Raw genomic sequence first — 26,767 nt, 5'->3', positions numbered from 1 at the left:
GCCCCTCTGTCGAAAAACACAACACGCGGCAGGGGTTCAGGCCCTCTGTTGGAAAACACAACACGCGGCAGCGGGTTTGCCCCCCTGCCGAAAAACACTAACGAGGCCGGGGGGCCGACCCCCTGCCGGAAAAACTAAAAGTGGCATCCGCGCCTTTTATCAGAAAAAAAATGTGTCTTTTATCAGAAAAATCTGGGAGACGTCGGTCGGGGGGCGGCGAACCGGGGGCAACGGGTACGGCGGCAGGCCGGAGAGCGACAAGCGGTGGGGGTCGGGGAGACGTCGACGAGCGAGATATGGGGCGGCAGGAGGGAGAGGGTGGCCGGTGGGAACAGCGGAACAAAAAAGAGAAAGAGGGCTTTGATTAGGGATTTACGCGACATTTAGCGACGGATTTCACGACTGCCTAAATCTGTCGTAAAGCCGTCGTAAATTAATATAACTACGTAGCGACAAAACTATTCTGTCGCTAAATCCGTCTCGAGATAGCGACGACACACTTTTTCTCGCCAAATCCGCCGCTAAAATACGCGGTTATTACGACCAAACATTTCATCGCTAAGTTGTCACTAATTTGCGATGGAAGCGATTCCGTTGATATTTTTGTAAATATTACGGTTCTTAGCGACGGATTTGTTTCTCTTGTTAATCCCTCGCAAATTAGCGATGGAATTTTTTCGTCGCTAATATCCGTCGCTAATCCCCTATTTTCTTGTAGTGTCCGCTCAAACTTGATTTTCTTATGTAAGAGTTTTGTCATCAGTAAAGCAATCCTAGAAAAATTATGGATGAATCATTGATAATAACCCGTTGATGATTCATTTTTTTCTAGGGATTTGATTGCATTAGCACAAGGTAAAGTTGCTAGATATTATCTTTTTGATGAAATACTATGAAAAGAAAGCCTATTGCGAATTCCAATTTTTTTTAGAAATATGAGAACATGTAAGTTTCAATTTTCGAGAAGGTTTCACAAGGTGGAGTGATCAGGTAAATTTCGGACATGATGAATTCATTTTGTCATCCAAGGATATATATTATTTTGTTCCTTTTAAGTTTATGAAATTAGTTAAATACAAAATATTTATTGATGAATGTTTTTGTCGGCACTATAGTAATCCACTTGGCAGGGTGCAGGCTATGAGGGTGAAGCCTTTTTGATCCCTGATGCAGCGCGTCTGAGTGAGCTTGAATAAAAAAACATGAACCATCGAACCCGAATGCTAAGGCCAAGCTCCCACCAAGATTGAGAAGTCCGGAGTTTTATTTTTAGCGTGTCTTCAAACACATTTTGCTTGAGATCGAATTTTTAGCATAGTGAGATTTTTTAAATCCTTGTATTTTTTCTTGTTTAGGTTTCGATGGCCCGTTAGGATCCATTTGGGCCATCGGAGGGTGTATGCGGGATTAGGGTAGTACTTTTTTTATTTATTTTTGTTAGTTTGGCTATTGTGGATCCACCCTGCTGGATTCGAAATCCAAAACCCGCCCAAAAACATAGGGAGTGGTTTTTTGAAATCTTGAAACCCTCTTTGAGAAATCGAGTGAAGGAGAGAGCTCACCCCTTTCAGCCCACTAATCACTTGCCAAAAGAACACAACAAGATAAACAAAGAAACGAATTAAACCATATAGAGAAATTAAAAGAATCTGAATGCTGATTCGTAGGGAAGATATTTTTCAAAGAACACAAACCAAAATCGAATTATTTAGGAAATAATGATTGATTTCATGCTCAATCAGTGGTTTATGAAGAAAACCTTGAGAAGCAATTTCAGTTGATTCTTTCATGATTTTCTTACATTTTCTGGGAAAACATAAACATATTTTCATTGAATGGTGAGAAATCGCGATCTTATTTGGGTAAAAAAAAGTCGTCGCTTATTTGGGTATACAAGTATGGATATGGCATTGGTGTGACAATTAGAAATGATCGGTTTGTGTCTTCACAGGTTCAGGTATGATCGGTTTGGGTATTAAAAACTTCAGGTTTCAGCTCGGGTCTTGATATTTTAGATACAAATAACTGTCAATAAAAGAAATTATAATGGATACATGCTTGATTATTTGGTGATTGCCCAAACCCAATTCATTTAAATAGTCGACAAAATTTTCACGTAAAGAAGAAAAAGGCCCTCACATATATTTGGCCCAAATTAACTGGTTGTAGACGTACACAAAAACAGGGCGAACCCATGCAAAAATGGGTCTTTCGGGTCGGTCCGAACTGAACCACATGGTAACCCTTGCCTTAGTCTTGCTCATTTGCCGAACAGCTGTTACTTCCAACCGCATGTAACCCTTAACAAGACATGCGCTCCAATGCTACTAATAGACTGAAGAAACAGCTGTTACTTCCAACCATGAAAACCCCATCTTAGATTACGTGAATAGATGGATAGCTGGTGTGCCAGCCCAACATTAATGGATGTTCAGTTACAATTTCCCTCTTAATTAACAACCTTCTCTGCTTATAAATATTCCACAATTTAGCATCACTAACCTGGTTCATACACTCAATACTACCAACATGGCAATTGCACCACCATCTCACCACGTATCATCCTTCTTCCTCCTCATTGTGCTTACCGCTCATCTTCTCCTATCATACTCAACCACCACCTTTGCCGCCGCTGACATGACGACGTCGACGGCCGCCCTGGACATTCATGTAGAGTTGATTCATGTCGATGCACACCACAGTTTTACCCACTTGGAGCGATTACACAGAGCAGCTAGCCGAGAGAAACATCGGCTTCGGAAGCTGCATCAGAAAATCCGGCATGGTAAACATCAGGCACAAGGTGATGATGATGTCGAAGTTTCGGTTGAGGCCAGAGTCGGTGAGTACTTAATGAATCTAGCGATTGGAACACCCCCACGCTCCTTCTCCGCCATGGTTGATACTGGTAGTCCTCTTGTATGGACACAATGCGATCCATGCATCAATTGCTCCAACAGAGAACCAATATTTAGCCCGTCAAATTCCTCCTCCTTTTCGAGGATGCTACACTCCAATCCTCTCTGTGCCTCCCTAACTTTGCGTGTAACTACATTGGATAATTCTACTGGTGGATGCAACTACAAGCTCGATTATGAGACTCCAGCTACTTCCCAAGGATCCCTTGCCTTAGAGACGTTCACCTTGGGCTCGGGGAATCGAACCGTATCGTTTAAGAATATTGGGTTCGGCTGCGGCAATCACAACCAAGGTTTCGATGAGGGTGCTGGCATAGTTGGGCTAGATCGGAGCCCGATGTCACTCGTCTCTCAACTAGGGTCGTTAATCGATAACCGATTCTCCTATTGCTTCACTTTGTTTAATGACTCTGTTTACAAATCGAGTCGACTCGTGTTGGGCCACAGTGCTGCCTTGATCAGCTCAGACGCCTCGACAACGACGCCGCTGGTAGTTAACCCGCTCTTCAAGGATTCTTATTTAGTGAACTTGGAGGATATCAGTGTCGGAGGGAAGCGTCTCCTAATACCTAGTGGTTATTTCCGGGGCGAGTCTTATGGAGTAGCAGTAGGTGGTACCATCATCGACTCAGGCTCAGCGCTTACCAATATAGTACCACCCGCTTACATGTAAGAAACCGTCTCACTTTAATTTCTTGCTCTAATTTGGGGTAATGGGGTACCTAAACCCATGTTCATTGAACAAAACTTGCAACTGATGCGTACTTAATATGGTGTTTCACTTGTGATAGGCGAGTGAGGGATGCACTCGTCAAGGCTATCGGTTTACCGGTTGCTGATTCCTCAAAGGCGGGGCTTGATCTCTGCTACCAATCATTGCCAGAATCAGCGTCCATCTCTAATGTTACCTTTCATTTTGAGGGTGGTGATCTCGATGTTTCCAGAAGCCAATATTTCGTTCGCGATCCAGATACAGGCTTGACTTGCTCAGTGTTGATGCCATCAACAGTGCCCATAGTTTCAATAATTGGAGGCGTCATGCTGGCCAACTTCCACGTCCTTTACGACCTTGGCAACAACCTCATCACTTTCACACCTGCAGAATGTGGTAAACTGTGAACCGCGCTTTCTATAACCCTCTTCTGTTTCCTTGGAAGCTCCATGAATGGGACTTTTATTTTTTTGAAAGAGTGGAAGTATTTTTATTCGCTAGTTTTGTAGCAGGGTGATACCTCATCATCATTCCTGCAGACCTCTTGTACTGATTTTACAGATCAAGTGAATTTTATCCTTCTTTAAAAAACAAAAATAAAGAGTGGAAGTTGTTCATTCAATTAGAGTTTCAGCAAGCAAGCACATGTATTTGCAGTAATCCCAGTATTTTCCTTTTGGCATTTAATAACATCTCTCTCTCTCTCAACAGTTGAACACACTTATGATTTGCATCTGAGCAAGACTAAATGAGGTGCATTTGAAGGAAGCATAGAGTTTGAGTCTCTATGAATGCCAAATTTATGTTCAAAATCGTGCACAAAAGAACTACAGAGTTCTCACTGATGATTCATACAAGATCTAAATCCAAGATAATTCTTTATTAAGACATCTTAATACATGTCATATGTTGGGTCCAAAGATTTGATGAAGAAAGAAAAGCACAAACATGACTGACTTAACTACAAGGACCATATGTCACCCGAGTGCATTTGTTGTGCCTTACCATTGATGAATTACATGTGTCAAAGTGATGCCAACCTATTCTCGAGATTACCAAAACAACATTCGAGTTGTCACTCCCAGCATATATATATATATATATATATATATATATATATATATATATATATATATATATATGAAAAACCCATAATGTCAACTGGGTAGATCATTGAATGATGATTGGATGCGCCTTGCGCATCGATTTTGTTCAAAAAATGAGCATTAGCAGTGGTCACGGCCACCGCTAATGCTCTTGGAGGAAAATTGACTTTTAGCGGCAGTCATGACCACTGCTAAAAGTCCTTTTTACGTTAAAATAGAAGCATAGTTGTTAATCAATGCGTGATCAGCTGTAGATAATCATCTGATTATGTCAGGCAATTTGTGTTTTGAGGATCTGGGCTACTATATATATTGTAATTGTGTAAATTTTTTGTTTCTTGTTATGATTATGTAGAAGTGTTGCTGAGGTTATTTATCTTTCAAATATATGTGCTTTGTCTGACCTAAAAAAAATGTGATCTGACACTTCAGCTGGATAGGCCTCAAGCAGGTTACAACTTAGTCTTCTTCATCATACAGCTAGTGCCCATTCAATTTGGATTGATTTGGTTATCAATATTGATTGCCTACTTATATAGCTAAAATTGTACTTGTTTTACTCACATAACCTACCGATCTTAGTCGCCTGAACTTGGATCTAGCCGTTATTGGTTCCAAGGATCAATGAACATGAAGCTCAAGTGCAGTTTAATCATGGGAGGGGAATCCCAACATTATTAGTTGTTATGGGCACCCCAGATGCTACCTTTTCCAAGCAGGGTGTTTGATGTTGTCCACTCTGCATGTTGTAGGGTTCTTGGTTGAACCCCTCTCTTTCTATTTTTTCAATTCTTTGATACTAGAACAATATGATATGAGTCTTATTTACTAAACTACCAAGTTTCATAACACAGAGCGACACTACTCCAAGTTAATTGAGACTGATCAGGAGAGGACAGACAAATACATCAATAAATTACAGGAAGGTTTGCGGTCTCGCTTGATAACAAGCATGCCCCATAAGTTTCAAGTTGTCGTGATAGTAGCTTCAAGGATTAATACAGACTGGGAGTGATCCAAGGGTATCGCAGGAAAGAGGCTAGCAACAAGCGATGGGAACAAGAGAAAATTCCCAAGTGGGCAGGAATCATGACTACCTTTCTGCAAGAGAGAGTTTCAAAAAAAGAACTATGATTCATCGGTTGTGAAACTACTACAAAGACATGGTGTAGTCCAGTCTGACCAACAGACTAACTTTAGCTGCCAGAAGTGTCGCTTGACCTACCTTGAAAAACCATATTGGTCGTGAAACTACTATATAGTACAATGTTAGCTCAAGTTTATTCTCATAATTAATATGCCAGGGATAAGCAACAGTAAGATAAAGCCAAGTATACAACACTTCATATGGAATAGATAGTGATATATTGTTCTTCTCTTGATATTACTTTAATACTCAAGATGAATCAGATGTCAAATTTATGGATTCATATTGCAGCTTGGGAAAAGTTGGTGGATTTCATTTTTTGCAGATTTTGGGTCAAACTGTTTCTTGATTGGAAAATAATTAAGTGGGTGTGCAAATAATATGCAAGCAAGGACATGGAAAATTAAGAAGGCCTTCCCTTGATTGAGGACATACAACCTTCTGAATATATGTGTATGCATACTGGGAGCAATAAGGAACAAGGAGAGCTCTTATTGAATGTGTCTGTCTATTTCATGTATTAGAAAAACAACATATTGGTTATATATATATATATATATATATATATATGAAATCACAGAATGCCTTATATTTAATAAATAGTCGTTTTGATTTTTATGAAACACACACACACACACTTATATATATATATATATATATATATATTGCAAGTTTGTAACCCAAGGTGTGCATTGGCCATTTTTATAAGACAACTAGAAAACCACATCTTTACGGATGGGGCTTGGAGAGAAAGGAAGAGAGACATATTCAAAAGACAAAAATTTGCTTAATAATTTTAATGAAAATGAAGAAGTTACACTCATTGTTGATCTATTTGTAAAAGAATATCGACTTTGAAATTGTTGCATATGAATTTTTTCTGTTAGATACATCATGTGTTGCCTGCAAAGTATCTGTATGCTCTGGATTTTCAAAACAACACTTGGTCAAAACTTCATGGATTTTTTTTTCTTTACAGTAGAATTTAGAAAAGGTTTTTAGCAACAGCAATAGACGATAATGAGTTGTCAATTTTAGAAAATGCTCGGCAAGTTACGGGTATCTGGACAAGCACTCATTGACCATTAAAGTATTCTATCTATGAAAATGAGTTATTTATTACAAATATTACTGCTTGAAAAAACATTATTCTTTAAAACTGGGTTTGAAAAGGAAAGGGTTCAACATTATCTGAAGAAACCTTGGAACTCGATGCCGCCTTGCTCCGCATATCGCATCAGAGGTTCAGTACATATATCCCCCATAAAACGGTGTCAGAACCATTGTTGGTATGGTAGGAAAACATTCAACTCAAAGCAAGTATAAATTATAAAAATACTAGGAGCCACTTAGGGCCACAGTTCGAAACAATGCTTAATTCTCCAAGACTTAGTGTATATCACAAAAGCCTCCTTAGTGCCACAATTGAAACATCAAAACTCAAGTCTCCAAGACTTGATATATCTGTATCCCACGAATCCCAATGAGAGCTCATCGAGCTTAGCTTAGTCATGCGAATACAAAACAGGACTTTGCCCTATCGGTCTAGTATTATATTGATCTCAATACCTTTCACATGGTTATACGTGAATCATCAGAACAACGCACATTCATTCATTCATTTATTCATTATTGAACCTAGAACTAATGCATTGTTTCGATATTAATCATTCACCCCGTAGTACAGGGGAGAAGCTTGAACTTCGACATCAATGTGATGTTCTAGAGGTTTATTATTCTATGTATTTTAGATACCCCAGAGGCTTGATGACCCTGTCCATGGTGGGGTGGTAGAAATCATACCGAGATAATCCTACCAGGTAATTTTGGATGCATCCTCTACTGCACTAGTGGGGTTCAATCCTTAGATCTTAAGAATAAGCCGACCTCCAAACCTTCTGAATGGCAGGAGGTCCTTTGAACTCTTTGGTTGATAATAAATCCATGTCACTCGTGGTTATACCATCACTGCCTACCACGGTGAGCATAAGTCTTAAAGGGGTTCGGCAACATAACCATAATTATAAGACATTTGAATGCCACTTAGGAAAATCAATGTGTTATGCACTAAAGGACATATCTACCCCAACCCCATTCAGTATTTGGAAACACGAGCCACCCATGTGGTCAAGGGACTATCGTTGAGTTTTATTCATATGCATGCAAGACTCCGCCCTCGGCATCAACGACCTTCATGAGCGTTTCACTCCTTTCGGGTGGACAACCAACTCTGACACGTCACCCTTACGAGTCTTGTTGTATAATAGTATTTCACATGAGCATGTATATACAACGATCACCATTGATTGACTGCTTGGCATATGTAGATGCAACAAGTACTGACCTAGTCAAGGCACAACAACTACTCTAGTGCATCGACACTTATGTGTATGGTGCCCTTACAAGCGGAGGTAGAACGAGCCATTCAGTCTGAGTTCCGACAACAGGGTCATCATTGTGTCATTCAAACTTGCTCAGGAAAGTAATTTGCCAAATATTTCGGCAGCACCTCCTCTGTTTGATGGAGGATGTGATATGCTCTTTTTAAGTTCAGTGAGCATCTTTCAAAAAATTTACCATCACCTCCTATTTTTGACGGAGAAAGCGTTATGTTCATTTAAGCTCGATGAACATCTTTTCAAAAAATTTGGCAGCACTTCCTCTCTTTGATAGAAGAAATACTATGCTTAAATCGAGGATAGATGTGCACTGTTGTGTGTACTTTATGTCTATCATGGTTCATTGGAACCTAGGCCTTAGTTAGGTCATGCGCAAGTGACTTAGGAGGTTACGTAAAAGCGGTTTTACACAAACATTGAAACATTTCCAATAGGGGTTTCTTTCGTCAATCAAAGTCTTGAACAAGGATTGGCATAAGGAATCACATTTGGTGATCGGAGTTGACCCTCATTTATATACTTACTTATGCACAACTATATATAATATAAGTAGGAGCATGTGCACGATATAGCGCAATGACATAAGTGAAAGTATATTTAAGGTTCAGGTGGTAAAATCGAACTAAATAACTTGCAAAAAGCAAATAGGTATATATTTGAGAAAAGCAGGATCCATGACATCATTCGATGCGATGACAATCTTAAAAGCATAAGAAAATACATATATATTACGGAAAGCAGGAGCCTTGACATCGTTCGAGGCGACGATAATCTTAAATACATAAGCAAATATATATATATATATATACACACATTGCGAAAAGTAGAAGCCTTGGCATCGTTCGATGCGAGAATAATCTCAAAAGCATAAGCAAATACATATTTATTGCATAAAAAGGGGTCTTGAAATTGTTCGACTCAACTACAATCTCAAAAACACAAACAAATATGTATATATCAAGAAGAGTAGAACTTTGGTATTGTTTGATGCACAAACCTACCCAAGATATGTGGTAGTGCTCCGACATGGTGGTTGAGGCACTCCTAGGTCGTGGTCGGCATGTCCTTTATGTTCAGTACGGTCACAACCAAGAGTGTCTCTTAAAGCTTTCAATGAAACGGTAATACAATGAGATCTAGACCAAAAACCGGATTGAACACTCATATTCCAAAATACATAATGAGTTAGAAATTTGATAGTTCTCTAATAAATAATGGTTTCAAAATATATGATGTTGATAAGTGTGTCTATAATAAAGTAGATTATAATTATATTATGATTTTTTATTTATGTGTTGATGATATGCTTCTTTTTTGTTCTAATAGTGAATGTGTAAACCAAACAAAGATTTTTATCTTTCATGTTTTATATGAAATATTTGGGTGTTGCAGATGTTATTTTAGGAATCAAAATTATGAGAAATAATAATGGCATTACATTATGTCAATCATATTATATTAAGAAAATTTTTACAAAGTATGGGCGTGGCTACATAGGACGAGCAGTCGATCAAAGGTGATCATTGTATATATCTGCTCATGTAAAACACTATTATACAATAAGACTCATATGGGCCAATGTGTCAGAGTTGGTTGTCCACCTGAAAGAGGTGAAACGCTTGTGAAGGTCGTAGATGCCGAGAGTGGAGTCTTGCATGCATATGAATAAAACTTAGTAATAGTCCCTTGACCACATGGGTGGTTTGTGCTTAAAAATACTAAATGGGTTTGGGATACATATGTCCTTTAATTCATAACACACTAATTTTCCCAAGTGGCATTCGAATATCCTATAATTATGGTTATGACGCCGAACCCCTTTAGGACTTATGCTCACTGTGGTAAAGAGTAATAGTACAACCATAAGTGACATGAATTTATTATGAACCAAAAAGTTCAAGGGACCTTCTGCCACTCAGAAGGTTTGGAGGTCAGGTTATCCTTAAGATCTAGGGATTGAACTTCACTACTGCAGTAGAGGATGCATCCAAAATGATCTAATGGGGTTATCCCGGTATGAGTTCTACCACCCCACCATGGACAGGGTCATCAAGCCTCTAGAGTATCTAAAATACATAGAATAATAAACTCGCAGAACATCGCGTTGATGCTAAAGTTCAAGTTTCTTCTATGTACTTGGGGGTGAACGGTCACCACAAGATCTTCTTCATGATCTTCTTCTTCATTGTTTACCCATCCACTTGGTATATCATTTGGATCACATTCTTCTATGAATGTTTCATCGACCAATGAAGATATGACATACATTTCATGCGCAACATCGTGACCATAAGAGAAGTCATAGATATCATCTGATTGATAGTAATCACTCTCTTCAGTTAACTTGTTTTCTTGTAACAGATCATACTCAGGGTATAGTTTGGACTTCACCTTGCAAATTGCCCACCATTCATTTCTATCTGACTTTTTTGTACACAGATATGAATTATAATAAATTTGTTGAGCTTGCGAGGCTAATATGAATGGTTCATATGTTCCAAACCTTTATTTGTGATTCACTTCCACAATGCCTGAGGCTTTGTCGACTCTTGTTGCAGTGGAATCAAACCAATGACACTTGAATAACGTTACCCTATTATTTATGCCTAAGTAAGTCAAGTCCATTATTTCCTCTATAACACCGTAATAATCATGTTCATTTTCACCGTAGCTGCTACCCGTGACACACACACCACTATTCATCATTAATTTGTTTATACCGTAGTCTTTTGTATGAAATCAATAACTATTTACGATATACCCGTTGTAACATTACACAACTTTGGTTGGACCATTTTGTAAATCACATATTCCTTGATCTTTAACATCACCATGGCAGACCTACACACAAACATAAACAATGATTATGATCACGACCAACTAAGTAAGTTAGTGTTGTTTACAAGTACACAATTTATGTGAGCGTCCTTACCAATTCTTTCAACCACTCCACAAACTTAGTTTCACGTTCTTTTTGTACTTCTGCATCAGTGAGATGTGAAACTTCTCTTCGCAACTCCATACCAAATCGTCTGCAAACCATAAATACTTATATTACCGAACCATGTATGCATGTATAGCACATAAAAGAATTTAGAATTGTGTTGTGTCTACATATACTTACTCGATGTATGGGTCGATCGCTGAGCAATTAAAAAGAATATAGATGCGTGCTGCATCTTCCTCTCGATCTGTCAAGAGTCTTGATCAACAACTACCAAATGCATGCCCAAGTAGTTGAAATATCAACAGTTTGTCAGCTACAGTTACTTGTTCTCCATCATCGTTACAAGGCGGGCATGTGTAACGTGTTGGAATGTGATGTCCAAAGTACATAGATGAGAAATTTGAAATATCTTCTAAAATGTATGCCTCACAAATAGAGTCTTCTACTCTTGCTTTATTACGAACTTTTTTTTTTGAGGTCAAACATGCATCTGTAAAAAATATACATTTCAAATTTGAAATATCTGTCCCTGAAGACACAAATATAAGAAAACATATATCTTTCAAATGAGTACATCCACCGATATTGCACAGGACCACCAACCCTTAGTTCATATGGCAAATATATGATCAAATGTTCCATAACATCGAAAAATGCTGGCGGAAAAATCTTTTCTAGCAGACAAACAGTAGTGATGACAAAGTCCTCGAGATTCATTATATCAGATACTATGACTTTTGATGATGCATAAATATTCTATTTTATTAACACATTTTTACTATATAAATGCATCATCTATAGGTTAAGGACATACACTTAGGTTCATAATGATATTATAGAGCTCTGGTTCGAATTTCATTGAAATCAGAATTAATTTGAGGAAATTAATGCATTTACAATGTAACGGGTCATATCTCGGATCCGATTTAGAAGATCTGGATCCAGACACCCATTTGGATCTTGGATTTCGCTCAAAATACATTGATTCAACCCAGCTCCAGCCCATTTGAGTTTTTCATAAATACTTTTCTAAAAAAAACCCTCCTACATGAGGCGCCCAGTAAATATTTATCTTTTAACACTGATTTTGTAAAATAGCCAAAACAAGCCAAATCGTGTATAAGGGAGAGGGACGCCCATTCCAGCCTTATCTTTGCTTTGATTTTCGTAACCTAGGGGCATAAATCTTACTCACCTCCACTTCCACCCAGCCGCCCCTCCCATTCATGTTCTTCCTTATCCATGAAGCTCATCTTCAATGGAGACGCCATCTTATTCTTTCATTCTTTTCTTTTCACATATTGTCCTTCTTCTCCTCCCGTTGGAACTAACTTTTGATTTGTTTCTTTGCAGCTGCAGTTGAAGTGTATCCATCATGGTGGAGGTCCCGCTCCTCCATGGTCGGCCGACCCTGAACCCCGGAGCACACCATTTGCGGATCCCTGCAAAGGAGACAACAAAAGGATATTAGACAGCATCACCGAGGTTTCTCGTGGCACGAAGTCAAGCAAAGTCCGCTCTGCCTTTCCCCTCAGTCATCGGATCGCCCTGAAGGTTGGTTCTCTGATCCCTTTCTTCTAGTTAGAACCCATTTTGTGCGTGAGTTATGTGGATGTGATTTTCTGTATTTTCATTCAGCTTTAGCGGAAATCGTTTGCTCCCTCAAAACTGTAAATTGCAAAAAGTTGTCAGAGTCCATTTTTGCCTTCTTTAGGGACAAAATAGTCTTTTAGTTAATTGTTTAATTTCATGTAGTTTTAGTGTTTTCTATTAGTGTAGTTAGTGAATTAGAGTTAGTTAGAGTAATTAGAGTTACTTTGCTTAGTTAGATACTGTAATTGTAGTCTTCTTTAGTTGTTTAATTGTAATCTAATTTCTGTATCAGTTTAGAATTAATTGTAGATGCAAGTTAATTTTAATTTTTAATTGTGTACTGACTTTGTGTTTTTATTGTGTAGGTTGATAAGTTAGAATAGGTTCACAGGTGTAATTCAAATATGAGGTGCCAATGCACATGTTGTGAAAAGACAGTTTTGCCCCTGAAGACCTGCAGAAGACTTAGCCTCCTATTTTAGTTTATTTTCATAGTTAGAGTGTTATTTCATTTAATTTGTAATATTGACATAGATTGTAAACCTTGTTATATTAATAAAGTGTTATTTTAGAATTAATTCAGAAGTATCTCGTTCCCTGTGGATTCGACCCGTACTCGCCACTCTGTGGAAAGTCGGTTTTTATATCTTTGGTTGACGATTTTCCCAAGTTTTTATTGAAAATATCTTTTAAAAATACCCATTGCAAAAAGTACAACCAACTTTCGATGCACACAATGTTCAAAAAAAATCGCTCAACTCAGACAATACCCCCCATAGGTTTGTCTAACATATCATGGAATGCTAGGAGTATCAATCGTTGCATAAAGATATGACAATCTTGACTCTTCAACCCATATAAGTGTTCATCATTAATCTTCACAACACGAGCAATGTTAGAGACATATCTATCTGAAAATCTTAACTGCCTCAACCATTGACATACCTGCTTTATTTGATCAGGTCCAAGCACGTACCTTACCTTTGGTTTCAGTACTTTGCCATTATACTCTTTGAGTTCCAATTCTGGTCATTTACATATTACTTTTAAATCCATACGGGCCTTCAAATTATCCTTTGTTTTCCCTTTATCATTCATTACTATATTAAACAAATTATCAAACACATTTTCTCCATATGCATCACATCCAAATTATGTTGTATCAATAGGGTCGACCAATATGGTAGTTCCCAAAAAATAGATTTCTTTGTCCAATTGTGATCCTTCCAAAATCCAAGGAAGGACGTCGGACTACGGGATATGTTAATACATCTAGAAAGTATCACAATCTTCTTAAAATCTCTATGCCAGACAATCTTGTGGTTAGACCTTTCATTTGAGTTGTGTCTGCTCGAGACGCATTCCTTTGTCGTCGTAACGGATGGTCGCTCGGTAGAAATCGATGATGACACTCAAACCAGCAAGGCTTCTTTCCATGTGTCAATCTAAAAGATTTTGTATCCTCCATGCAGTACGGACATGCCAACCTCTCATGTGTGCTTCAACCAGATAACATATCATATGCAGGGAAGTGACTGATTGTCCATAGAACAACGGTCTTCATATTGAAATTTTGTTTTTTGTCATCATCATACGTGGTAACACCGTCATCCCACAGTACTTGTAGTTCATCAATCAATGACCTTAAATATACATCAAGATTTTGGCTAGGTGAGGTCAGACAAAGGATCAATAGAGACAAGAAAAGATTTGGACGCTTCATACATAAGTTTGATGGAAGGTTGTATGGAGTTACAAATACTGGCCAGCATGAGTATGGAGTTGATCTACACCAAATGGATTAAATACATATGTACATAGACCGAGTCTAACATTTCTCACCTCCATTGCGAAGTTCTGATGAGTACGATTAAAGTGTTTCTAAGCTTCGGTGTCAACAAGATGCGTGATCTTGTCTTCATCATGTCGAACTTTGTTTGCATGCCATATAATGTGTTTAGCTGTCCTTAAAGACATATAGAATCGTTGCAATCTAAGAATGATAGGAAAGTAGCGTAGCGACTTGTATGCAACTTCTTTTGATCTCGTGCTACCATTTCCTCTTGTTTTTGGCTTGAATCGAGGATGCCCACATGAAGGGTATGATATGTTGTTTTCCTGATCCTTGAAATACAACATACAGTTATTTGGACAAGCATATATCTTTTTATACCTCATACCTAGAGCGTTGACTATAACTTTCGCACGATAAAAATTTTGTAGCAATTTCTCATCTTTGGGCAACATACTCTTCACAATCATGCACAAATGATCAAAGCATGATTGACTCAAATTATACTCGGACTTCAAATTCATTAGTTGAAAACTGCAGAAAAGATAGTGTGACTCCTGCAACCGTTCCAAAGTGGTTCATCAACATCTCTAAGTAAATCATAAAATCTATTAGCTGCATCGTTTGGTGATTCTTTATCTACTGCAATTCTTACATCACTAGGACCCACAGCAGAACCGAGTTCTGTTCCTGTGGCATCAAATATCAAATCCATATATGGATTATCGTGCACTACATTCACCCGTGCATCAAAATTGCTTCTAAATTCTTCTCCATGAAACATTCAATTCTGATAATCACTCACAAAACCCTTCCTGTATAGGTGATGTCTAACGCCATGAGGTTCTACAAATCGATTATTCTTACAAATCTTGTAGGGACACCTAATCCGACCTGTGGGATCCACTGTACTGACACTTGCAGTTGCAAATTCAATAAAACTTTCAATACCATCTATATATTCATGCGATAACTCATTGTCAACTACCCTACGGTACATCCATAAACGGTTTGTAGTCATTTTGTCGAATGATGTTATGAAATGTATCCAAACCAGTTAAAAGAAAACCATCAAAATGCTATGATGAAGAAAATATCAAATTTATCATGGAATATATGATGTCATACAATCACAAGAATTATGATGCATGCATTGATAACTTAATATTTTTATATGCAAAACTATTTATAACATGATGCATTAATTTGAAGCATACTATCATTATACAATTTCACATGGAAGTCATAATTAAATTGAAATTAACTACATGCATGCATGTATATAATCGAATCAAATATTGCAATACATGGAAATCATTCATATAAAAAAATGTCAAACATGTACCTCCAACAAACATATTTCAATATCTCGCTAACTACTGTCATGCCTAGCATGCAATCCGTACTTCAAAAATAAGAACACTTCTATTCTCGTACAGTTATTTGGACAAGCATATATCTTTTTATACCTCATACCTAGAGCGTTGACTATAACTTTCATTTTGTCATCCAAGGATATATATTATTTTGTTCCCTTTAAGTTTATGAAATTAGTTAAATACAAAATATTTATTGATGAATGTTTTTGTCGGCACTATAGTAATCCACTTGGCAGGGTGCAGGCTATGAGGGTGAAGCCTTTTTGATCCCTGATGCAGCGCGTCTGAGTGAGCTTGAATAAAAAAACATGAACCATCGAACCCGAATGCTAAGGCCAAGCTCCCAACAAGATTGAGAAGTCCGGAGTTTTATTTTTAGCGTGTCTTCAAACACATTTTGCTTGAGATCGAATTTTTAGCATAGTGAGATTTTTTAAATCCTTGTATTTTTTCTTGTTTAGGTTTTGATGGCCCGTTAGGATCCATTTGGGCCATCGGAGGGTGTATGCGGGATTAGGGTAGTACTTTTTTTATTTATTTTTGTTAGTTTGGCTATTGTGGATCCACCCTGCTGGATTCGAAATCCAAAACCCGCCCAAAAACATAGGGAGTGGTTTTTTGAAATCTTGAAACCCTCTTTGAGAAATCGAGTGAAGGAGAGAGCTCACCCCTTTCAGCCCACTAATCACTTGCCAAAAGAACACAACAAGATAAACAAAGAAACAAATTAAACCATATAGAGAAATTAAAAGAATCTGAATGCTGATTCGTAGGGAAGATATTTTTCAAAGAACACAAACCAAAATCGAATTATTTAAGAAATAATGATTGATTTCATGCTCAATCAGTGGTTTATGAAGAAAACCTTGAGAAGCAATTTCAGTCGATTCTTTCATGATTTTCTTACATTTTCTGGGAAAACATAAACATATTTTCATTGAATGGTGAGAAATCGCGATCTTATTTGGGTAAAAAAAAAGTCGTCGCTTATTTGGGTATACAAGTATGGATATGGCATTGGTGTGACAATTAGAAATGGAGATGTTATGCATTTGCATTGCTAGCTAAACGGCCCAAATTAATCACATGGACACGATCTCAATTACACTGTTTTGAATCATAACATGCTTGTTGATATATATATATATATATATATTTTAAGTTTGTTATTTCTAGATTCTGTCTCCATTAACATTGAACTTCCGTTATTACTTTGTTCAACAACCACTCTTAGTAATCACTTCTTTAAATTAGAAAATATGTGTAAATACGCTAAGCTGACTAGGGGGGTAACTGGATAGTTTAGCTCAATTCTGAATCGGGTCTAAAAGTAGGACCCAAATCTAATTCGGGTTTGGGTATGACTAAAAAATTGTGGACAAGTATGGGTTAAATGGGTTCAGGTATCTAGTGGGTCCATTATAATTTGGTCGGCTCTTTAATTGACCCATTTTGATTTGGGTCAGGTTTAGGTCTTGGTATGGCTGAAAAAAAAAAAGTAGACCCATATGTGTTAACGGCTTCGGGTATCATCGGTTTGTGTCTTCACAGGTTCAGGTATGATCGGTTTGGGTATTAAAAAGTTCAGGTTTCAGCTCGGGTCTTGATATTTTAGATACAAATTACTGTCAATAAAAGAAATTATAATGGATACATGCTTGATTATTTGGTGATTGCCCAAACCCAATTCATTTAAATAGTCGACAAAATTTTCACGTAAAGAAGAAAAAGGCCCTCACATATATTTGGCCCAAATTAACTGGTTGTAGACGTACACAAAAACAGGGCGAACCCATGCAAAAATGGGTCTTTCGGGTCGGTCCGAACTGAACCACATGGTAACCCTTGCCTTAGTCTTGCTCATTTGCCGAACAGCTGTTACTTCCAACCGCATGTAACCCTTAACAAGACATGCGCTCCAATGCTAGTAATAGACTGAAGAAACAGCTGTTACTTCCAACCATGAAAACCCCATCTTAGATTACGTGAATAGATGGATAGCTGGTGTGCCAGCCCAACATTAATGGATGTTCAGTTACAATTTCCCTCTTAATTAACAACCTTCTCTGCTTATAAATATTCCACAATTTAGCATCACTAACCTGGTTCATACACTCAATACTACCAACATGGCAATTGCACCACCATCTCACCACCTATTGTCCTTCTTCCTCCTCATTATGCTTACCGCTCATCTTCTCCTATCATACTCAACCACCACCTTTGCCGCCGCTGACATGACGACGTCGACGGCCGCCCTGGACATTCATGTAGAGTTGATTCATGTCGATGCACACCGCAGTTTTACCCACTTGGAGCGATTACACAGAGCAGCTAGCCGAGAGAAACATCGGCTTCGGAAGCTGCATCAGAAAATCCGGCATGGTAAACATCAGGCACAAGGTGATGATGATGTCGAAGTTTCGGTTGAGGCCGGAGTCGGTGAGTACTTAATGAATCTAGCGATTGGAACACCCCCACGCTCCTTCTCCGCCATGGTTGATACTGGTAGTCCTCTTGTATGGACACAATGCGATCCATGCATCAATTGCTCCAACAGAGAACCAATATTTAGCCCATCAAATTCCTCCTCCTTTTCGAGGATGCTACACTCCAATCCTCTCTGTGCCTCCCTAACTTCGCGTGTAACTACATTGGATAATTCTACTGGTGGATGCAACTACAAGCTTGATTATGAGACTCCAGCTACTTCCCAAGGATACCTTGCCTTAGAGACGTTCACCTTGGGCTCGGGGAATCGAACCGTATCGTTTAAGAATATTGGGTTCGGCTGCGGCAATCACAATCAAGGTTTCGATGAGGGTGCTGGCATAGTTGGGCTAGATCGGAGCCCGATGTCACTCGTCTCTCAACTAGGGTCGTTAATCGATAACCGATTCTCCTATTGCTTCACTTTGTTTAATGACTCTGTTTACAAATCGAGTCGACTCGTGTTGGGCCACAGTGCTGCCTTGATCAGCTCAGACGCCTCGACAACGACCCTGCTGGTAGTTAACCCGCTCTTCAAGGATTCTTATTTAGTGAACTTGGAGGATATCAGTGTCGGAGGGAAGCGTCTCCTAATACCTAGTGGTTATTTCCGGGGCGAGTCTTATGGAGTAGCAGTAGGTGGTACCATCATCGACTCAGGCTCAACGCTTACCAATATAGTACCACCCGCTTATATGTAAGAAACCGTCTCACTTTAATTTCTTGCTCTAATTTGGGGTAATGGGGTACCTAAACCCATGTTCATTGAACAAAACTTGCAACTGATGCGTACTTAATATGGTGTTTCACTTGTGATAGGCGAGTGAGGGATGCACTCGTCAAGGCTATCGGTTTACCGGTTGCTGATTCCTCAAAGGCGGGGCTTGATCTCTGCTACCAATCATTGCCAGAATCAGCGTCCATCCCTAATGTTACCTTTCATTTTGAGGGTGGTGATCTCGATGTTTCCAGAAGCCAATATTTCATTCGCGATCCAGATACAGGCTTGACTTGCTCAGTGTTGATGCCATCAACAGTGCCCATAGTTTCAATAATTGGAGGCGTCATGCTGGCCAACTTCCACGTTCTTTACGACCTTGGCAACAACCTCATCACTTTCACACCTGCAGAATGTGGTAAACTGTGAACCGCGCTTTCTATAACCCTCTTCTGTTTCCTTGGAAGCTCCATGAATGGGACTTTTATTTTTTTGAAAGAGAGGAAGTATTTTTATTCGCTAGTTTTGTAGCAGGGCGATACCTCATCATCATTCCTGCAGACCTCTTGTACTGATTTTACAGATCAAGTGAATTTTATCCTTCTTTAAAAAACAAAAATAAAGAGTGGAAGTTGTTTATTCAATTGGAGTTTCAGCAAGCAAGCACATGTATTTGTACTAATCCCAGTATTTTCCTTTTGGCATTTAATAACATCTCTCTCTCTCTCAACAGTTGAACACACTTATGATTTGCATCCGAGCAAGACTAAATGAGGTGCATTTGAAGGAAGCATAGAGTTTGAGTCTCTATGAATGCCAAATTTATGTTCAAAATTGTGCACAAAAGAACTACAGAGTTCTCACTGATGATTCATACAAGATCTAAATCCAAGATAATTCTTTATTAAGACATCTTAATACATGTCATATGTTGGGTCCAAAGATTTGATGAAGAAAGAAAAGCACAAACATGACTGACTTAACTACAAGGACCATATGTCACCAAAAAGGATTCATCTCTATTAATAAGACATTTACATGTAATGGTTATATAATAGCCGAGTGCATTTGTTGTGCCTTACCATTGATGAATTACATGTGCCAAAGTGATGCCAACCTATTCTCGAGATTACCAAAACAACATTCGAGTTGTCACTCCCAGCATATATATATATATATATGAAAAACCCGTAATGTCAACTGGGTAGATCATTGAATGATGATTGGATGCGCCTTGCACATCGATTTTGTGCAAAAAATGAGCATTAGCAGTGGTCACGGCCACCGCTAATGCTCTTGGAAGAAAATTGACTTTTAGCGGCAGTCATGACCACTGCTAAAAGTCCTTTTTACGTTAAAATAGAAGCATAGTTGTTGATCAATGCGTGATCAGCTGTAGATAATCATCCGATTATGTCAGGCAATTTATGTGTTTTGAGGATCTGGGTTACTATATATATTGTAATTGTGCAAATTTTTTGTTTCTTGTTATGATTATGTAGAAGTGTTGCTGAGGTTATTTATCTTTCAAATATATGTGCTTTGTCTGACCTAAAAAAAATGTGATCTGACACTTCAACTGGATAGGCCTCAAGCAGGTTACAACTTAGTCTTCTTCATCATACAGCTAGTGCCCATTCAATTTGGATTGATTTGGTTATCAATATTGATTGCCTACTTATATAGCTAAAATTGTACTTGTTTTACTCACATAACCTACCTATCTTAGTCGCCTGAACTTGGATCTAGCCGTTATTGGTTCCAAGGATCAATGAACACGAAGCTCAAGTGCAGTTTAATCATGGGAGGGGAATCCCAACATTATTAGTTGTTATGGGCACCCCAGAGGCTACCTTTTCCAAGCAGGGTGTTTGATGTTGTCCACTCTGCATGTTGTAGGGTTCTTGGTTGAACCCCTCTCTTTCTATTTTTTCAATTCTTTGATACTAGAACAATATGATATGAGTCTTATTTACTAAACTATCAAGTTTCAGAACACAGAGCGACACTACTCCAAGTTAATTGAGACTGATCAGAAGAGGACAGACAAATACATCAATAAATTACAGGAAGGTTTGCGGTCTCGCATGATAACAAGCATGCCCCATAAGTTTCAAGTTGTCGTGATAGTTGCTTCAAGGATTAATACAGACTGGGAGTAATCCAAGGGTATCGCAGGAAAGAGGCTAGCAGCAAGCGATGGGAACAAGAGAAAATTCCCAAGTGGGCAGGAATCATGACTACCTTTCTCCAAGAGAGAGTTTCAAAAAAAGAACTATGATTCATCGATTGTGAAACTACTACAGAGACAAGGTGTAGTCCAGCCTGACCAACAGACTAACTTTAGCTGCCAGAAGTGTCGCTTGACCTACCTTGAAAAACCATATTGGTCGTGAAACTACTATATAGTACAATGTTAGCTCAAGTTTATTCTCATAATTAATATGCCAGGGATAAGCAACAGTAAGATAAAGCCAAGTATACAACACTTCATATGGAATAGATAGTGATATATTGTTCTTCTCCTGATATTACTTTAATACTCAAGATGAATCAGATGTCAAATTTATGGATTCATATTGCAGCTTGGGAAAAGTTAGTGGATTTCATTTTTTGCAGATTTTGGGTCAAACTGTTTCTTGATTGGAAAATAATTAAGTGGGTGTGCAAAGAATATGCAAGCAAGGACATGGAAAATGAAGAAGGCCTTCCCTTGATTGAGGACATACAACCTTCTGAATATATGTGTATGCATACTGGGAGCAATAAGGAACAAGGAGAGCTCTTATTGAATGTGTCTGTCTATTTCATGTATTAGAAAAACAACATATTGGTTATATATATATATATGAAATCACAGAATGCCTTATATTTAATAAATAGTCGTTTTGATTTTTATGAAACACACACACACACACTTTATATATATATATATATATATATATATATATATATATATATATATATATATATATATATATATATATATTTTGCAAGTTTGATACCCAAGGTGTGCATTGGCCATTTTTACAAGAAAACTAGAAAACCACATCTTTACGGATGGGGCTTGGAGAGAAAGGAAGAGAGACATATTCAAAAGGCAAAAATTTGTTTAATAATTTTAATGAAAATGAAGAAGTTACACTCATTGTTGATCTACTTCTAAAAGAATATCGACTATGAAATTGTTGCATATGAATTTTTTCTGTTAGATACATCATGTGTTGCCTGCAAAGTATCTGTATGCTCTGGATTTTCAAAACAACACTTGGTCAAAACTTCATGGATTTTTTTTTCTTTACAGCAGAAATTAGAAAAGGTTTTTAGCAGCAGCAATAGACGATAATGAGTTGTCAATTTTAGAAAATGCTGGGCAAGTTACAGGTATCTGGCCAAGCACTAATTGACCATTAAAGTATTCTATTTATGAAAATGAGTTATTTATTACAAATATTACTGCTTGAAGAAACATTATTCTTTAAAACTGGGTTTGAAAAGGAAAGGGTTCAACATTATCTGAAGAAACCTTGGAACTCGATGCCGCCTTGCTCCGCATATCGCATCAGAGGTTCAGTACATATATCTCCCATAAAACGGTGTCAGAACCATTGTTGGTATGGTAGGAAAACATTCAACTCAAAGCAAGTATAAATTATAAAAATACAAGGAGCCACAGTTCGAAACAATGCTTAATTCTCCAAGACTTAGTGTATATCACAAAAGCCTCCTTAGTGCCACGATTGAAACATCAAAACTCAAGTCTCCAAGACTTGGTATATCTGTATCCCACGAATCCCAATGAGAGCTCATCGAGCTTAGCTTAGTCATGCGGATACAAAATAGGTCTTTGCCCTATCGGTTCAGTATTATATTGATCTCAATACCTTTCACATGGTTATACGTGAATCATCAGAACAACACACATTCATTCATTCATTTATTCATTGTTGAACCTAGAAGTAATGCATTGTTTCGATATTAATCATTCACCCCCTAGTATAGGGGAGAAGCTTGAACTTCGACATCAACGTGATGTTCTAGAGGTTTATTATTCTACGTATTTTAGATACCCCAGAGGCCTGATGACCCTGTCCATGGTGGGGCGGTAGAAATCATACCGAGATAATCCCTCCAGGTAATTTTGGATGCATCCTCTACTGCACTAGTGGGGTTCAATCCTTAGATCTTAAGGATAAGCCGACCTCCAAACCTTCTGAATGGCGAGAGGTCCCTTGAACTCTTTGGTTGATAATAAATCCATGTCACTCGTGGTTATACCATCACTGCCTACCACGGTGAGCATAAGTCTTAAAGGGGTTCGGCAACATAACCATAATTATAAGACATTTGAATGCCACTTAGGAAAATCAATGTGTTATGCACTAAAGGACATATGTACCCCAACCCCATTCAGTATTTGGAAACACGAGCCACCCATGTGGTCAAGGGACTATCGTTAAGTTTTATTCATATGCATGCAAGACTCCGCCCTCGGCATCAACGACCTTCATGAGTGTTTCACTCCTTTCGGGTGGACAACCAAATCTGACACATCACCCTTACGAGTCTTGTTGTATAATAGTATTTCACATGATCATGTATATACAACGATCACCATTGATTGACTTTTTGGCATATGTAGATGCAACAAGTACTGACCTAGTCAAGGCACAACAACTACTCTAGTGCATTGACACTTATGTGTATGGTGCCCTTACAAGCGGAGGTAGAACGAGCCATTCAGTCTGAGTTCCGACAACAGGGTCATCATTGTGTCATTCAAACTTGCTCAGGAAAGTAATTTGCCAAATATTTTGGCAGCACTTTCTCTGTTTGACAGAGGAAGCTTGATGATCCTTTCTACTTTATGGAAAGTTACTTAACAAAATTTTGGCAGCACCTCCTCTGTTTGATGGAGGATGTGATATGCTCTTTTTAAGTTCAGTGAGCATCTTTCAAAAAATTTACCATCACCTCCTATTTTTGACGGAGAAAGCGTTATTTTCATTTAAGCTCGATGAACATCTTTTCAAAAAATTCGGCAGCACTTTCTCTCTTTGATAGAGGAAATACTATGCTTAAATCGAGGATAGATGTGCACTGTTGTGTGTACTTTATGTCTATCATGGTTCATTGGAACCTAGGCCTTAGTTAGGCCATGCGCAAGTGCCTTAGGAGGTTACGTAAAAGCGGTTTTACACAAACATTGAAACATTTCCAATAGGGGTTTCTTTCCTCAATCAAAGTCTTGATCAAGGATTGGCATATGGAATCACATTTGGTGATAGGAGTTGACCTTCATTTATATACTTACTTATGCACAACTATATATAATATAAGTAGGAGCATGTGCACGATATAGCGCAATGACATAAGTGAAAGTATATTTAAGGTTCAGGTGGTAAAATTGAACTAAATAACTTGCAAAAAGCAAATAGGTATATTTTTGAGAAAAGCAGGATCCATGACATCATTCGATGCGATGACAATCTTAAAAGCATAAGAAAATACATATATATTACGGAAAGCAGGAGCCTTGACATCGTTCGAGGCGACGATAATCTTAAATACATAAGCAAATATATATATATATATACACACATTGCGAAAAGTAGAAGCCTTGGCATCGTTCGATGCGAGAATAATCTCAAAAGCATAAGCAAATACATATTTATTGCATAAAAAGGGGTCTTGAAATTGTCCGACTCAACTACAATCTCAAAAACACAAACAAATATGTATATATCGAGAAGAGTAGAACTTTGGTATTTTTTGATGCACAAACCTACCCAAGATATGTGGTAGTGCTCCGACATGGTGGTTGAGGCACTCCTAGGTCGTGGTTGGCATGTCCTTTATGTTCGGTACGGTCACAACCAAGAGTGTCTCTTAAAGCTTTCAATGAAACGGTAATACGATGAGATCTAGACCAAAAACCGGATTGAACACTCATATTCCAAAATACATAATGAGTTAGAAATTAGATAGTTCTCTAATAAATAATGGTTTCAAAATATATGATGTTGATAAGTGTGTCTATAATAAAGTAGATTATAATTATATTATTATTATTTATTTATGTGTTGATGATATGCTTCTCCTTTGTTCTAATAGTGAATGCGTAAACCAAACAAAGATTTTTATCTTTCATGTTTTATATGAAATATTTGGGTGTTGCAGATGTTGTTTTAGGAATCAAAATTATGAGAAATAATAATGGCATTACATTATGTCAATCATATTATATTGAGAAAATTCTTACAAAGTATGGGCGTGGCTACATACGCCGAGTAGTCGATTAAAGGTGATCGTTGTATATATCTGCTCATGTAAAACACTATTATACAATAAGACTCGTATGGGCCAACGTGTCAGAGTTGGTTGTCCACCTGAAAGAGGTGAAACACTCGTGAAGGCCGTAGATGCCGAAAGTGGAGTCTTGCATGCATATGAATAAAACTTAGCAATAGTCCCTTGACCACATGGGTGGTTTGTGCTTAAAAATACTAAATGGGTTTGGGATACATATGTATTTTAATTCATAACACACTAATTTTCCCAAGTGGCATTCGACTATCCTATAATTATGGTTATGACGCCGAACCCCTTTAGGACTTACGCTCACTGTGGTAAAGAGTAATAGTACAACCATAAGTGACATGAATTTATTATGAACCAAAAAGTTCAAGGGACCTTCTGCCACTCAGAAGGTTTGGAGGTCAGGTTATCCTTAAGATCTAGGAATTAAACTTCACTACTGCATTAGAGGATGCATCCAAAATGATCTAATGGGGTTATCTCGGTATGAGTTCTACCACCCCACCATGGCCAGGGTCATCAAGCCTCTAGAGTATCTAAAATACATAGAATAATAAACTCGCAGAACATCGCGTTGATGCTAAAGTTCAAGTTTCTCCTATGTACTTGGGGGTGAACGGTCACCACAAGATCTTCTTCATGATCTTCTTCTTCATTGTTTACCCATCCACTTGGTATATCATTTGGATCACATTCTTCTATGAATGTTTCATCGACCAATGAAGATATGACATACATTTCATGCGCAACATCGTGACCATAAGAGAAGTCATAGATATCATCTGATTGATAGTAATCACTCTCTTCAGTTAACTTGTTTTCTTGTAACAGATGATACTCAGGGTATAATTTGGACTTCACCTTGCAAATTGCCCACCATTCATTTCTATCTGACTTTTTTGTACACGGATATGAAGTATAATAAACTTGTTGAGCTTGCGAGGCTAATATGAATGGTTCATATGTTCCAAACCTTTATTTGTGATTCACTTCCACAATGCCTAAGGCTTTGTCGACTCGTGTTGCAGTTGGATCAAACCAATGACACTTGAATAAAGTTACCCTATTATTTATGCCTAAGTAAGTTAAGTCCATTATTTTCTCTATAACACCGTAGTAATCATGTTCATTTTCAACGTAGCTGCTACCCTTGACACACACGCCACTATTCATCGTTAATTTGTTTATACCATAGTCTTTTGTATGACATCGATAACCACTCCACAAACTTAGTTTCATGTTCTTTTT

General features: G+C 38.0%; 2 protein-coding genes across 2 annotated transcripts; both read left to right on the top strand.

Moving 5' to 3' along the window:
• Nucleotides 1-2,529: 2,529 nt before the first annotated feature.
• Nucleotides 2,530-4,037, top strand: LOC149822606 (aspartic proteinase nepenthesin-1-like). The gene is made up of 2 exons (XM_089980323.1): nt 2,530-3,587; nt 3,710-4,037. The coding sequence occupies exons 1-2, from the start codon at nt 2,530-2,532 to the stop codon at nt 4,035-4,037; spliced, it is 1,386 nt and encodes a 461-aa protein (XP_089836449.1).
• Nucleotides 4,038-18,122: 14,085 nt separating this feature from the next.
• On the top strand, nt 18,123-19,630 carry LOC149822605 (aspartic proteinase nepenthesin-1-like). The gene is made up of 2 exons (XM_089980322.1): nt 18,123-19,180; nt 19,303-19,630. The coding sequence occupies exons 1-2, from the start codon at nt 18,123-18,125 to the stop codon at nt 19,628-19,630; spliced, it is 1,386 nt and encodes a 461-aa protein (XP_089836448.1).
• Nucleotides 19,631-26,767: the final 7,137 nt, after the last annotated feature.

The sequence above is a fragment of the Nuphar pumila genome, chromosome 11 (genome assembly GCF_984573655.1).
Source record: "Nuphar pumila chromosome 11, dmNupPumi1.hap1.1, whole genome shotgun sequence".
Lineage (NCBI taxonomy): Eukaryota > Viridiplantae > Streptophyta > Magnoliopsida > Nymphaeales > Nymphaeaceae > Nuphar > Nuphar pumila.
This window is presented reverse-complemented; position numbering and strand designations above follow the sequence as displayed.